General features: G+C 41.6%; 2 protein-coding genes across 11 annotated transcripts in view; one reads left to right on the top strand and one right to left on the bottom strand.

The window, feature by feature from the left end:
* The window catches only part of PHTF1 (putative homeodomain transcription factor 1), a 129,593-nt gene that overhangs the window by 63,307 nt on the left and 53,719 nt on the right, over positions 1 to 12,567 (bottom strand). The gene's annotated exons all lie outside the window — the stretch shown is intronic.
* MAGI3 (membrane associated guanylate kinase, WW and PDZ domain containing 3) overlaps positions 1 to 12,567 on the top strand; it is a 212,105-nt gene that overhangs the window by 176,608 nt on the left and 22,930 nt on the right. For all 6 annotated transcript variants that reach the window (XM_077839043.1, XM_077839044.1, XM_077839042.1 and 3 more), the window contains 3 exons: positions 5,153 to 5,244; positions 8,267 to 8,459; positions 10,576 to 10,764. In XM_077839043.1, the coding sequence (XP_077695169.1) occupies positions 5,153 to 5,244; positions 8,267 to 8,459; positions 10,576 to 10,764 (474 nt within the window). The remainder of the gene's footprint in view (positions 1 to 5,152; positions 5,245 to 8,266; positions 8,460 to 10,575; positions 10,765 to 12,567) is intronic.

The following is a 12,567-nucleotide window of genomic DNA, read 5'->3' as shown; positions in this document are numbered from 1 at the left end:
CTGAAATGCTATAAATATGCTCTTAATTAGATTTGTGTTGTTTGTCTAAAAGGTTAGTTCTGGATAAAGTGGTAACTTTGGAGGCCCAGGAAAAACAAACACAAGTTCATTTTCCGAAGCCAGGGCATGGAGTATGGCACATCTGTACTTTATCTTAATCTGGTACCGCAATAAGCTGCTGCTTCTTTTCAGTACATCTGACTTGAGAGAAAATTAACCTTAACATTTTCCCTCAGTAACACTTATTACCCAGCAATAAGTTTCATACATGAAATAGGAAATCAGCAGTCAGGTTCTCTGATGTTGACCTAATTAATATTAGATAACTGTCTTCAACATTTAATTTCCATTTTCCCTATCAGCACTTTTTTCTAATTTTGCAAACATGAGCTTTGAGAATTGGATAGTACCAGCCCTGCAAAGATACCTTGTAAGACATTTCTTAAGAAATGCTTCATTGAAATTTGAATTTACTTTGGCTACAGACGGGCTCATATGCAGCTGCGACACAATGAAACGACATTTTCTAGTTACTCAGAAAAAGTGTCCTGTTTAACAATTGAACCACAGACAGCAGCAGCCATAGAGAAGAGCAAAAACAAAAGTTAAACTAAACAAAGTGGAGGCAAATGCACAATTTAACATATTGAGGGTTAGTTAGTAAGACTTGATTGGAAAGTAGGATAGGAAATTTGTATATCAAGTCATATATGAAGTTATATCTTGGTGAATTTGAAATGATGAGAGGTGGAAGTCACACTATATTGCTGCACCATATCTTGTAATGTTTTTGAGGAGTTCTTGCCAAATTCGAAGATGTTCTAATTCTAAGCAGCTGAAGTAAACTAGATAGTTCAATTGTTTGTCAAATATGGTCCTGTCTGAGATGAACTCTAGATTGATTGATAGATTCCAAAGCCAGAAGGGATGATTGTGACCCTAGTCTGACCTCCTCTATAACACCGGTCATAGAACTTTTTCAAAATAATTCCTAGAGCAGATCTTGTAGAAAAATATCCAATCATGATTTAACAATTTTCAGTTACGAAGAATCCACCCCGACCCTTGGTAAGTTGTTCCAATCACTAATTACTCTCACCATTAAAAGTTTACACCTTATTTCTAGTCTGAATTTGTCTTGCATCAACTTCTAGCCATTGGATCATGTTATGCCTTTCTGTACTAGACTGAAGAGCTCATTATTAAATATCTAAAAAAGAAAAGGAGGACTTGTGGCACCTTAGAAACTAACAAATTTATTTGAGCATAAGCTTTCGTGAGCTACAGCTCACTTCATCAGATGCATGCAGTGGAAAATACAGTGGGGAGATTTATATACATAGAGAACATGAAACAATGGGTGTTACCATACACACTGTAAGGAGGGCGATCACTTAAGGTGAGCTATTACCAGCAGGAGGGCAGGGGGAACCTTTTGTAGTGATAATCAAGGTGGGCCATTTCCAGCAGTTGACAAGAATGTCTGAGGAACAGTAGGGGGGAGGGGGGAGAGACTACAAGCCCTCAGGAACAGTATCCCCAATAATGTCACGGCAAACCTGGTGGCTGAACTTTGTGACTTTGTCCTCACCCATAGCTATTTCACATTTGGGGACAATGTATACCTTCAAATCAGAGGCACTGCTATGGGTACCAGCGTGGCTCCACAGTATGCCAACATTTTTATGGCTGACTTAGAACAACGCTTCCTCAGCTCTCGTCCCCTAACGCCCCTACTCTACTTGCGCTATGTTGATGACAGTTTCATCATCTGGACCCATGGAAAAGAAGCCCTTGAGGAATTCCACCATGATTTCAATAATTTCCATCCCACCATCAATCTCAGCCTGGACCAATCCACACAAGAGATCCACTTCCTGGATACTATGGTGCTAATAAGCGATGGTCACATAAACACCACCCTATACCGGAAACCTACTGACCGCTATTCCTACCTACATGCCTCCAGCTTTCATCCAGACCACACCACATGATCCGTTGTCTAGAGCCAAGCTCTACGATACAACCGCATTTGCTCCAACCCCTCAGACAGAGACAAACAGCTACAAGATCTCTATCAAGCATTCTTACAACTACAATACCCACCTGCGGAAGTGAAGAAACAGATTGACAGAGCCAGAAGAGTTCCCAGAAATCTCCTACTACAGGACAGGCCCAACAAAGAAAATAACAGAACGCCACTAGCCGTCACCTTCAGCCCCCAACTAAAACCTCTCCAACGCATCATTAAGGATCTACAACCTATCCTGAAGGATGACCCATCACTCTCACAGATCTTGGGAGACAGGCCAGTCCTTGCTTACAGACAGCCCCCCAACCTGAAGCAAATACTCACCAGCAACCACACACCACACAACAGAACCACTAATCCAGGAACCTATCCTTGCAACAAAGCCCGTTGCCAACTGTGTTCACATATCTATTCAGGGGACACCATCACAGGGCCTAATCACATCAGGCACACTATCAGAAGCTCGTTCACCTGCACATCTACCAATGTGATACATGCCATCATGTGCCAGCAATGCCCCTCTGCCATGTATATTGGCCAGACTGGACCGTGTCTAAGTTAAAAAAATAAATGGACACAAATCAGACGTCAAGAATTATAACATTCAAAAACCAGTTGGAGAACACTTCAGTCTCTTTGGTCACTCCATTACAGACCTAAAAGTTGCAATTCTTCAAGAAAAAAACTTCAAGAACAGACTCCAACGAGAGACTGCTGAATTGGAAGTAATTTGCAAACTGGATACAATTAACTTAGGCTTGAATAGAGACTGGGAGTGGATGGGTCATTACACAAAGTAAAACTATTTCCCCATGTTTATTCCCCCACCCCACCCCCCACTGTTCCTTAGACGTTCTTGTCAACTGCTGGAAATGGTCCACCTTGATTATCACTAGAAAAGGTTCCCCTCGCGCCCCCCCCCCTCCCCCCCCCCCCCGCTGGTAATAGCTCACCTTAAGTGATCACTCTCTGGTTACAGTGTGTATGGTAACACCCATTGTTTCATGTTCTCTATGTATATAAATCTCCCCACTGTATTTTCCACTGAATTCATCCGATGAAGTGAGCTGTAGCTCACAAAAGCTTATGCTCAAATAAATTTGTGAGTCTCTAAGGTGCCACAAGTACTCCTTTTCTTTTTCCGAATACAGACTAACCTGGCTGCTACTCTGAAACCTATTAAATATCTGTTTCCCATGTAGACACTTACAAACTATACTTAAGTCACCCCTTAACGTTCTCTTTTGGTAAACTAAATAGATTGAGCTCTTTGAGTCTATCACTGTAAGGCATTTTTTCTAATCCTTCAGCCATTCTCATGGCTCTTCTCTGACCCCTCTCCAATTTATCAACATTGTTCCTGAATTGTGGGCACCAGAGTTTGACACAGCGTACCAGCAGTGGTTGCATGAATGCCAGATATGAAGGTAGGCTGTCTCCCCTACTCAAGATTCTCCTGTTTATGTATCCCAGAATCGCATTAGCCCTTCTGACTACAGCGTCACACTGGGAGCTCATGTTCAGCTGATTATCTGCCACAACCCCCAAATATTTTTTTAGAGTCACTGCTTCCCCAGTTAAAGTCCCCCATCCTGGAAGTATGGCCTACATTCTTTGTTCCGACATGTATACGTTTACATTTAGCTGTACTAATACATATATTGTTTGCACCCAATTCACCAAGCAATCCAGATTGATGTAAATCAGTGACCTGTCCTCTTCATTATTTACCATTCTCCCAACATTTACGTCATCTGCAAACTTTATCGGTGATGATTTTATATTTTCTTTGAAGTCATTGATAAAAATGTGAAATAGCATAGACCCAAGAACCAATACCTATGGAATCTCACTGGAAGCACACCCACTCAATAATGATTCCCCGTTTACAGTTACATTTTGAGACCTGTCAGCCAGTTTTTAATCCATTTAAAGTGTGCCATGTTAATTTCATTAATCATATTACCCTCGTTTAATTTTTCATTAATCAAATCCAGGATCAGCCACTCTATTGTCTTGCCAGGGATCAATGCCCGGCGCACCGGTCCATAACTATCAGAGTCATCCCCTTTTAAAAATTGGCACAATATTAGCTTATTTGTAGTCCTCAGAAACTTCCCCAGTGCTCCAAGCCTTATTGAAAATCAGCATTAACGGTTCAGCAAGCTCATAGCAAGCTCTTTTAAAACTCTCGGTTTCAAGTAATCTAGACCTGCTGATTTAAAAATGTCTGTCTTCTGCAGCTTCTGTTTGACATCCTCCAGAGATACTAGTGGAATGGAAAGTGTTATCACCATAAGATGAGTCTGTATAATCTGTTTTTTCCCCAGATACAGAACAGAACTATGTACTGAACACTTCTGCCTTTTCTGCATTATTTTTGATAATTCTGCAATTTGCATCTAGTACTGGACCAATACCATTGTCAGGATTATTTTTGTTCCTAATGCATTTTAAAAACTCCTTCTTCTTATCTTTTACTCTTATTCTGCTGGCCATAGATCCTTGTGTCCTTTTGCCTCACTTGTCAGTTTTCTACAGTTCCTAACTTCTGATTTATATTCATTATTATCAACTTCCCCTTTCTTCCATTTTTTATATATTTTATTTTTTATAACTGCCTTCATTTCCCCTCTAAACAAGGTAAGCTTTTTAACCAGCATGGCCTTCTTCCTCAGTAAGGTGTTCTTAAATGATTCCCAATTACCATTCACTTTTCTGGTTAAATTCTTCTTCCCTGCTGATTTGGCTCATGATTGTTTTCAGTGTTGTGAAATTGGCCTATTTGTAGCAATTATAGACTGCATCTTAATCTCAATCTATACAAACATCATGGTAGGAGGTGTTTTGGTCCCTGTGAAATGGTGTTAGAGTGACAGACATCTGCAGCTGTTTCTGGACATACTCATCACTCCACATGCTAGGAGGATAACATCACTGAGGAATTGGTGACATTTCTTACTAAAACAATCTGACCACTCTGTTTTGTCAATGGAAAACTACAAGCTTAGAACTGGTTGCACAACTGTGTTGATTAAAGAAAGATGTAAACACATTTTAATCTTCTTTCCAATAATCAAATGTAACTTATCATGCACGTTTCATATTTGTCTTAACTAGCTCCAAACACAAAAGATTTGGATGTTTTCCTGCGAAAACAGGAGTCGGGGTTTGGCTTCCGTGTGCTCGGAGGGGATGGACCGGACCAGTCAGTAAGTGAATTAAGTTATCTGTTACCTGGACTTTGGGAGCTTCTGCTGTAGCTCCTTGCAATGTCTCCTTCACATGATCATTTTAATTTTTTCCCCATGTTGAGTTAAGTGGATAAGCTTTATTTCCATCTTCAAATAAACAGCTATACTGTATGTTGATATCATATTCACCTTAAACAGATGCAGTATGTTTTTATACTGCTTCATTCCTGGTTCAGGTTGGCTTTCTCAAAATGCTATCAGAGCTAAGTTGCTGCAAATTTGGTTGCAAGTGGGTGGTAGATAATCAAGAATGGAAGGCGCAAAGACATTTGGCGGTGTCTTTAAACTTTAGAGAAATAGTGTTCATAGTACAAGTTCACACCAACCGACAAACTGGGAAAATGGGGCATGGTGTTACGGGAGGAGCTACAAATCTGACTTATTCAGTTGAGCCCAAGGGACTTTTACTTGGCAGGGGAAACTTGGGGCAAAATTCCATTTGGTCCCTTGCCATGAAAGCTGTGAAGTCCCTACTGTCGCTCAGTATTCAAACACGACCTGGGACAAATTTACAGAGTTTGGGGTGAGTGGGGAGCTCATCACCTTGGGAGTGGTCTTCCACAAATTGAGGTGGCAGCTCAGGTCAATTTGTCACATGGAAGGAGAGAAATACAGTACCCCAAATTCCTACAGAGGGAGATAGCCCCATGTTCTAGCAGTGAAGGAACTTGAACAGAAATATTTCAGCAGTCAGATGTTGAGCTTCAACAGGGTAAAAAGAGTAAAGAAACTGGGCAGGCTGGTTTAGCTATCTTTTATTAAGTGATCAGCTGAGTCCTTTGCCAAAGTCAGCAATTGTTGGATTTCTGCAAGCATCACTGGGGTACTCCTCCATAGCAACACTTGTGACTCAATGGCGAGAGAAGGGCCTCAGTGACAGGCACATTAAAAAGTTATGGTTTAGATTAGATCTGGGGGAAAAACCCTTATCTGCATGTTTGGCACTTAACTTGCCCACGTTCATCCTGGTAGAGCAAACATGCACTGCATCTGTCCAGTGACATCTGAATGTGGCCTGGTTCTCAACAGAATGCCCATGAGTGACTGCAGTGAGGACCTACAGCAGTAGTTAATGAAACAAGTTGAGTGTGAAGCTTTTTGATGTGTTGTGTTAGACCAGATTTAAAAAAAAAGAAACTGTTCCGGCTAAATAGTGATTTAACTCCAGTCCCATTAAAATCCAATGGAAGAAGATAAAATGGTTTGTTACCTTTCTTCCCTTTCCTCTTCATGGTTGATTTCAGTCCCCCCAAGGCTCTCAGTCACTTTCTGTTTGTCTAGAATCTTTCTTGGCAGCAGCAGTTCTCCATCGAGCCTTTACACCATAATTGTTCTATCCTGAGAATGCTCTCAAAGATGGGGTTGGCACCAAACCTTTGCACATTATAGCACCTAATCTTATTAATGGACTTGGCACCAATGCACACTGGTAATGCTCAGTACAACATGCATGTCAGTTTAACTGGGAAATAAGCAAGTGGAGAAGGCTTTCTGGCTACCCCAAAAAGATCACCCCCAGATTTGTTACTGTCTTGTTGCATTATTATGCTGCAGAAGGGAACAAAGCAAGGAGAAAATTATAATCTTTTTTAAAATAGTTTTTGTAAGTCTTTCTCTTCTTTTGGAGATTGGACATCAGATATGGTTTTAGGTCACCAATTAGTGAAGTTTTTTGGCTTCACTCTAGAGAGCTGTCATACAATTTGACTCAGGTGGCAGTGTCTGCTTCAGAGAGGAGGATGGAGGCAGATTGGCAAAGACATGAACGGAAATTCCTGGAGTTCCTATTCATGCTATTCCTGGCTTTAGGAAATCCTGCCCTGTTTCTCACTTGCCAAAGCACATCTTCACCAAGAAAAGTAGAACTCTGTCCCTGACCATATGGCAGTGACTGATCCTGTCCTGCCAACCTTCAAAGGTGCTAAAGCTTTTGGGATACAGACACTGATCGGTAGCATGTCCTTTCATATGTAATTAAAATGCATTCTCCATTCACATCTGAGATCCAATGCCAGTTTGTTTTCTGACGTGCATTTAAAGGAAAGGAAGAACAGAGTGCTTTTTCTAGAGGAAATAATATGCAATTTTAGATTTTTTTTTATTGTATTCTGCTGTTTTGTTGCTATAGTGACTAGCTGTATTGGTAAGAGTCATAGCAATGCCCTGAGTGCAATGTGAAGATGGGTTTTGGAATGAACCTGCTCTCTGCTGCTTAACGCTGGACACCTGCTGGACATAATTGTTTTTAATCTTTCACTTTAAACTGAACTTTTTTCTAGCATCTAAAACTACTACGTGTTTCATGCTCCTGTCTCTATCATTTAGCTGGTGTTTGCTTGGGAGGAAAGGTGCAGGCCAAAGGGGTGTGAGGGCTGCAGCTGTTTAAATTCATCCTGTGATCACCAATACTTGCACATTGCAGATTTTGAGTGTTGCAGTTTCTGAGGAGCTGTGTTCTTAGGCTCTTTGCTGAACTTTAAATTCTACACTGGAGTCACCTAGCAGGTCTCAGTAATGATAGTGTGTCTTTGTTGTGTTGATTGAATGACACAGGCATTTCTTTTCAATAATTTTTGATGCACAGAACAAATACATAAATAACACACACATACACTAAAACAGCAAGACAAACAGGTAAGTGTACAAATACAGAGCTTAACCTACTCATGAGGTGGTGACCGTTCAGTTGATAGGCATTCATGAATAATACAAGGCAGTAATAAAAATAAACCTTAAAATAAGATGAGCATTAAGTTTGAATGTCAGGAAGCTGGGACTGTCACAGTGTGCTCATTTCTACACCTGCAAATGAGGTCGGTCTAGTATTGCTTCTGTAGCGTGAGTTTCTGCTAGATTTAGGTGGGGGAAATACATTTTTTAAAGGAAAGCCTGCAAAAAGTCCCTCTTTATCTGGGGATTCAAACATGACACATTCTGTGTGTTCTACACCCCAAGACCAATGATGACACTTTGTTGACAGATATATATTGGGGCCATCATCCCACTGGGAGCAGCAGAGAAAGACGGCCGACTCCGAGCTGCCGATGAGCTAATGTGCATTGACGGCATCTCTGTCAAAGGGAAATCACACAAACAGGTCCTGGACTTAATGACCAGTGCTGCGCGGAATGGCCAGGTGCTGCTCACTGTCCGGAGGAAGATCATCTTTGGCGGTATGTGCCAGGTGTCCAGACTAAACCCAGTCCCGCTAGGTTTGCCGGAGTCTGGTAGCATGGCCATTGGCACTCTTGTTCCTGGACTTAGTGTAAAGGCATGTTTCCACAGCCATAATCAGGTGATATAAAGCTGTACCATGACAGAACTACTAGTACATCAGGAATGATGGAAACTCAGGGTGTCACCTCCACTTCTGGATGAATGGGGTAAAACAAATTTGTATCAAGCAGATGTTCTTGGAGGGAAGAGAATGGGATAAAAAAGGGAGCATCCGTTTGCGCTGAGGCACTGGAAAGCACTGTAATAGTGATGCTCTCTTGTTCTATAGTGCTTTTCATTGGAGGATCTGAAAGTACTTTACAAGCATTCATTATTAAAGCCACTCATGGCTCTACATACTCTGGGCAGTGATACAAACTTTCTTTCTGCATTACAACACACTACATTCTGAGTTTTGTTAGAATTTGTGCAGCAGGCTTAAGTGTATTATTTAATTCAGTGCAGAAATTAATTTTATAGTCAGAGAAGTGTTCTGTAGACAGTTCAGTGGCAATGGAATGTACAGATATGGAAACTGAGGTACAGAAGGGTTGTCGTGGCTGAGATGTCACTGACCACATCAGTGATAAAACTGAGAACAGAACACAGGAGTCCTGGCTTGCAGTCCCCTGTTCTCATTAGTAAACCCCACTACCTTTCATGGCTCTTTCAGTCAAGATAACTAGAAACATTCCTTATAAACTGTGAAAAAATAGGAAGTGTATGACTTTCATAACATCTTCCCTTTCACTGTCAACCAAATGGGGGCAGCATGGCCTAATGGGCTAAGTATGAGTTTGTGAGCCTAGAAAGTCCTAAATTCTAATTCCAGGCCTGTCACTGACACACTGTGCATTCTTTGACAAATCAAGTGACGTCTGTGTCACTGTCTGTAAAATGGGTGTGATATCTACCTACCGCACAGGGGTGTTAGTGAGTTAATATTGTCATGGTGTTTCTCCCAGGTGCCAAATAGACAAACCAGGAGGGGGCAGGGTTTCCAGTCACACTGTATTTGCATGTAGACTGCAGCCCTTCATGAGTCTGTCTTGCTCAGTTTTTGTTCAAAGTGAAAATACGTACTGTATTAAATTAGGTATTATCCGCCTAGTAACTACAGGTGTAATATATTGGTGCTGTACCTGGTGGCTGCTGCCAGCCTGTCGTAGCACGGTGCAAGGAGAGCAGATTGAGCCGAGCACAAAAAGAGGCCATCTAAAGGCTCAGAAAAGATTAATCGGAGGAAAAGCAATTTTCTGCCTTTGCATCTCAAGTTGCATTGCTTCCCTGGTGAATTCTGACAGTGTAACGTGTTCCTGAAAGAGAGGGTCTGATTCAGAGATCTTGAAAAGCTTACGTGGCTTCGTCTGCATCAGGGCCGCCTCTGCCTCTGGTCTCTGTTTATTTCTCGTTTATTTAATTTAAAAAGAAAGAAAAAGAAAAATCCCTTCATTTTACAGCTTTATTTTCCTCTGAATTTCCTGATGTGGCATGGTCCTCACAGGCAGTGCTTCAAGACTGGGATTTTGTCAGTTTTCCATCGAAGAGGCTGGGCTTCAACATTTGAATTACCCTTTAAAATATTGGTACACGTTTTGAAATAGGCCGTTGGTTCTCTGCAGTGAAAATGGCAATAGTCCCAGTTTTAAAGTGGGTTTCTGCTCTTGATCTTGTGCTTAAACTATACAGGAAAATAGTGCTGCCAAAAAGAGTCACTAAAGGGACAACCAAGGTTAGGCTAGCGTTATTAAGGGCATCAGCAACTGAGCACGACCTCTGAGCTGCTGTACACCCAGACTGTTCCCTTCTGAGTTATAAGTGTGTATTGCAAACATTAAACTCTCCTATTACACATTCTTAAACCTCTGTAGCAACTTCAGCCCGAAGTGTAAATGGTTCTACCCCGTATTCTGATTCCATCTGGTTTCAGTTGCCTTCTTAATAAACCCCCGTGGGGAGGGGAAGTGCTTCTCCATTCTGTTAGTGATCTGATCATGTTTATCCTTGTAGTTATCCAGCTCCACAGCACTCTTACTGATTCTACCTTATACTTTATTTTTGTGGTGTTTGTAGTTGAGAAACAGCCAGAAGAGGAGGAGTCGCAGCTGCCCATTTCCACTCAAAATGGATCTCCCCGGCTGAACCGGGTAGAGGTCACAAGCAGACAGTCCCCAGAGGCCTATGATGTCCTGCTACAGCGGAAAGAGAATGAAGGATTTGGGTTTGTCATCCTCACCACAAAAAGCAAACCTCCTCCTGGCGGTAAGGGCTGACTCCTCTCTGTTGGTGCCACCTGCTCCACTGATGCCTGACTGGAGGAGATTAATTGGTTTAACTCATAGTTAAGCAGTTATTGCCAATGGCATTCAGGGCTGGGGACTCCTAGGAGATTCTTCTTTCATAGGATGGTGTTTGTTTTCCATGTCCAACCACCTTCTGTGCTGTGATCTGTTTCACTCGTCGTGCTGTTCACAACTTCAGTGGCTAAAGGCTAAGTCTGTCTCGCTCACAAAAGGGAATATGGTTTCTCTCCTTTGTACATTTTGTAGAAACTTTTGCCTGTGCAACAACTGAAGTGGGGGTGGGAAATCACTCCTTACCAGTACAGGGGAAAAGAGAGAGAAACATATCCTTGTGATTTGATGACTTTCAGAATGTGTAAGGTGCCCAGACTGTGATAAGTGTGGGAATGGATGCACCGGTGTAGTCAACGGTAAATGCAGGTAAACAGAGTTTACCCACTTCTCATTTGGGGAATATGGAGCTTAGTTTAGATTAGTTTACCCACTTTTTTTTACCACCACATCACTGGATGCAGAGAACAAATATGCACACACGTACTCTTTACACTCTCGGTACAGCAGTGCCCAGTAGATAAAATCAGCTATTGGGTAGTTAGTGCCTGGATAAATCTCTTGCTAATAGAAGTATACTTACAAACTTAGACCTGTGAGATCCATTCAGGGGGTGTAGGTTATTACTCAGGTCTCTGGCTTTCTCAGATCTCAGTATTTCGAAGAAAGCAATGGAGGAATTAGTCAGGAGAACATTCTGTATCTGCCTTGTGACATGTTACAAACCAGAGATATTATCCTAAGCAACGTAGCGTATCTTAGGGTTCTAACTTGTGGATTTGGCTGATGGATCAGTTGGTAAGATAAAGAGCAGAGTGGACCAAGTGAAAATAAGAAGGTATCTTGTAAGTAGCGATAAGAGACAAGCTGCTTGAGGGAGGCATCTGAAATTCTCCCTAATTAACAGAAAGATTTCTGACCCCTAGCACTAGAGTAATTTAAAAGAAGTGCCCATTCTTTATAATCAAATACATTTTGTATTGAATGTGATCCTGGGTGCCAGACTCCCAGAGCTTGCCAGGTAGCAGTTATTAACACCACCTCTGCATAGACAGATGTGCCTACCTTTCATAAACTGTTGACCTTTATGAGATGGCTTCCACACTTTTCTCAGATACTTTTGGCCAAGATTTGAGTAGTTCAGTTTTAAAACGAAAAGGTATGGTCAATCTATAACTAGGCCTGTTGGCTGGCATTGTTCCCCTTTGTGAGAATTGGAGGGATGGCTATGGTTCTCTCAGTTCATAGAGAATGAAGAGCTTACAGCCAGGCTGAGCCTTGTAACACAAAAGGGATGCCAGACAGCTCAGTGGATTTACCCAGGGCACAGCAAGTTACTTTCTTGTTTTTTCTCCCTGAGATGTGGACACTCGGGTATCTGTACCCCAGTGATCTGAAATACCTTACTTAAATCTTTTGTCCCCTGCTGTGAATCAGTTTCCCAGTAACTGCCCTAATGATCCCAGAGCACTTACTATAACAATGACTTGAATGTTTGCGTGTGAGTAAAGGGATGCCCTTTCTTCCAGCCCAGACTATTTACATTGACATTTTGCTCTGCCTTATTTCTCTGTTTATTATACTATGAAAAAGCAGAAATACAGACAAAAGCAGTGACTCTGAAAGAAAATCATTGTCTTATTATTTTGTTGAGTTTACATGATACATATTTTGACTGAGTGATTTGAAGTCTTGGCTAAAACAATATATT

The sequence above is a fragment of the Eretmochelys imbricata genome, chromosome 21 (assembly GCF_965152235.1).
Source record: "Eretmochelys imbricata isolate rEreImb1 chromosome 21, rEreImb1.hap1, whole genome shotgun sequence".
In the NCBI taxonomy this organism is placed as follows: domain Eukaryota; kingdom Metazoa; phylum Chordata; order Testudines; family Cheloniidae; genus Eretmochelys; species Eretmochelys imbricata.
Note: the sequence above shows the minus strand (reverse complement) of the source record. Positions and strands in the feature narration are given on the sequence as shown.